Source organism: Pundamilia nyererei, unplaced genomic scaffold, assembly GCF_000239375.1.
Source record: "Pundamilia nyererei isolate P.nyererei 1_Seehausen unplaced genomic scaffold, PunNye1.0 scaffold00246, whole genome shotgun sequence".
Lineage (NCBI taxonomy): Eukaryota > Metazoa > Chordata > Actinopteri > Cichliformes > Cichlidae > Pundamilia > Pundamilia nyererei.
The window spans coordinates 146,391-149,378 of NW_005187647.1; the positions used below are offsets into that span (position 1 = coordinate 146,391).

Consider the following 2,988-nt stretch of genomic DNA (forward strand, 5'->3'; position numbering starts at 1 on the left):
TAAAGAATGCTGTGATCCAGGACCTGACACGTTCTGTGATGCCCCTCCCACTTCGATGTCCCCGGGCCCCGTCTGTGTGTGCTTTCTTACTTTCAGTTGCGTCTCTCTCCAACAAACACAACACCCACCCAAACACACCCACCCAAATCAACATTCACCCTCACAGTGGAAGAAAACATGAATATAGTAATGTTGCTGTTGCTTTCTTTTTCTCTTTTCCTGTGTCATCTACAAATTTCTGAGCATTATTGAAAAAATGTGCAGTCATTTAGTGACTTAATTTTTCCTTTTGTATGGGGGTAAAAATAATCTGCAGAATTTAGATGTCCTGTTGCTCTGTGAACATTCAGAAAGTGCAATTGTTTGTTACACAACATCTCTAAATGTGATTCTATCTACTGACTTCTGTCAACGTGGCAGATTTGATCTTCAACTCTTACATGCTGTCAAACTTTGGTTAGAAATTCATGTGTAACACAATGAAAACGCATTTGAACTCTTGAAAACAAATGCTGGAGAGATGTGTGTGCATTTAGCACCTTGTTTTATGATGTGTTAATAAATCTGCCTGCAGCTGTATGTCACTGTTGCACTAAGAACTTGATTTTGGGGTATTTATACGGGATTTTATAATGTTTTCTTTAATTTGTGACAAATGTGTCTCATGTCCTGTTTAAATGGTTTGAATGCTTGTGATGCAGATTTCATGAATTTATTTCATTCACCAATCTCTCTTCCTCGCTCACACAATCTCATGTGAACTCTTACAACAAATCTGACCATTTATTTTACAGGGTCTTATTCGAGCTGTCCTAATGACACAGTGACACACTGCCTCTACAGGCTCTTAGCATTCACAAAAACAATCAGCCCGCTTTATATTATTCAGATATTTATTGGGTTTTTGTTTTATTCTTTACAGCCAAATGCTTTTGTCACAGACAATGTTCATCAGCCAATCACCTCAAGCCTAATCCAGTCAGCTCGAAGCCGATTGGCTGTTTGGGTTCACTCCCACCATCCAGCCCATTTCCTTTTGTGTATAACAACAATAACAGAAAGGAAGCACTTTACAGCACCCAGACACACGGTACATAACCACACATTAACCAGTCAACAACAGGAAAAAATAAACCGTCTTAACTCAATTTAAGACAGGAATCCGCAAAAGTTACGTTTTAAACCTGGAAGAATACCAGCGGAGTGAGACAATTTAACCTATTGTGAGTGCGGTTCTCAAAAATACAAAGAGGCAGTGCTTTGCAGGAATGATTGAAAAAAAAAATTACACTCAGTTTAAAAAAAATAAGTTAATTTCTGCTGGAAACCAGTTGAATCATTCCATCCTGCAAGCAAATTCTCCAGATGTTAAGGCTGCCTGTCGTTAAAAAAAGAAGAAAGGAGACTTTTCTTTCTGTGAACATAAAGCAGGACAAACCTGAGCAGGTTCAGTCTTGGTGAAAACAAAATGTCCGCCTGAAAGTTTCCCTTCAGGGTGTCAGGATGTCATAGAACTCAACAAAGTCCTTCTGCATGAAATTCTGGCTCTGCATAAGGTCGTCTTCAGAGGGGAAATACTGCATGCTCTCCTCTTGGAGACGCAGACTGCTTTCATGCAGAAGCAAGCTGCCCTCGTGCATGCACAGAGGGTCCTCGTGCAGTACCACAAACGGTCCCGGAGGCGATGTTGAGCCGTATGGGTTGGGACTGTCCAAGAGGGCTCCTCTGGCATTCTCCAGGACGCCCAGGTATGAGTCCATGTCCGTCAGCTCCATGTCGCTGTCGGAGCTGCAGCCGCTATCGCTCCCCACGGAGTCACAGCGCATGTGCAGCATCTCGTACTTCTCATGCATCAAAAACTGGTTGGTGTTCTTGGGGGCCTGCATCCCCCTCACCCTCTTCCCCTTCACGTTGACGGGACGAAGGGACAGCGCCGGCTTCTGGTGGTGTCGGGGATGATGATGATGGTGATAGTGGTGGTGGTTGCGCCCTTTCGGCCACCCTCCTCTGCTCATCCTCCGCCCCTGCAGGCGACCCCTGCAGCTTTTGGACCAGCCGTGCTTCTTGCGGCCGTCCCTCTGCAGAGCCTCGTTCCCGTCCTGCAGCAGCTTGGGGTGTTCGCAGATACTCCTGCACATCTTCTCTGAGAGCATTTCCTTGTTTCCTTTCCTTTCTTGATGTCGCCTCTCAGCTACACCTCCTTCACATCCTCCTCCTCACTCGGTTGCTCACTCAACAACAACAATGCGAGGATCGTTTCTCGATGTGTGGCTCAGATCACAAATGACCGTAGTCTACCTTTTGACTATTTTTTCACTTTTTTTCTTGACCTCTGGCTTCGGCTGGTGCATAGCCTCCTCTGCCTCCCCTTGCAGCAGCAGCTTGTCTGCTCGCTTGGCTCTCTGTAACGCCCTTCTCTGTCTCTCTAATGTCTCTTTTTTTCACCCCTTTCTGAAAGCGAAATCAGCTCCTTGCAGCTCTGATTAGTGAACTGAAGTGAGCGGGGTAATAGTTTTGAGAGTCGTCTCGCTGATTTTAAGGTGTTTTTTCTCTGAGTTAAGTCTGTAGCAACATCAAACTGAGCGCTTACCATCACTGACTGTGGAGCTGCCGTCTTCTCGGTGTTATTATAAGGAGCTGGAAGATTTCATTTGCGTAGAAGGAGGCGGGGGGAAATGTCATTTCACGCGTCTCCGTTTCCCATTTGAAACATTGTAATATGACATATGTTGTCGGTCATTTATTCTAAACCTCAATGTAAAGTACCTAAATATCGATATGAAGCTACTGTAGCTATGTTAAAAAGATGTGGTGTGACACAGAGAAAGCCTCCTCCCCGCCGAGTGATGGTTCAGTCCGCCTTAGTTTTGGCAGTTGAAATCTGATGCCCAACTGCTGCTGTTCCTTCTCCCCGCCCCCTCCCCATGGAAAGACAGTGGTCACGTACAGCAACAACAATCGGAGCGGACTGGAGTAGTCACCGTAGCA

The 2,988-nt window shown here is 45.3% G+C and overlaps 1 protein-coding gene across 1 annotated transcript; it reads right to left on the reverse strand.

Moving 5' to 3' along the window:
• Positions 1–875: 875 nt before the first annotated feature.
• On the reverse strand, positions 876–2,628 carry LOC102196223 (uncharacterized). Its single transcript, XM_005749472.1, has one exon. The coding sequence runs from the start codon at positions 2,151–2,153 to the stop codon at positions 1,491–1,493; it is 663 nt and encodes a 220-aa protein (XP_005749529.1). The 5' UTR covers positions 2,154–2,628; the 3' UTR covers positions 876–1,490.
• Positions 2,629–2,988: the final 360 nt, after the last annotated feature.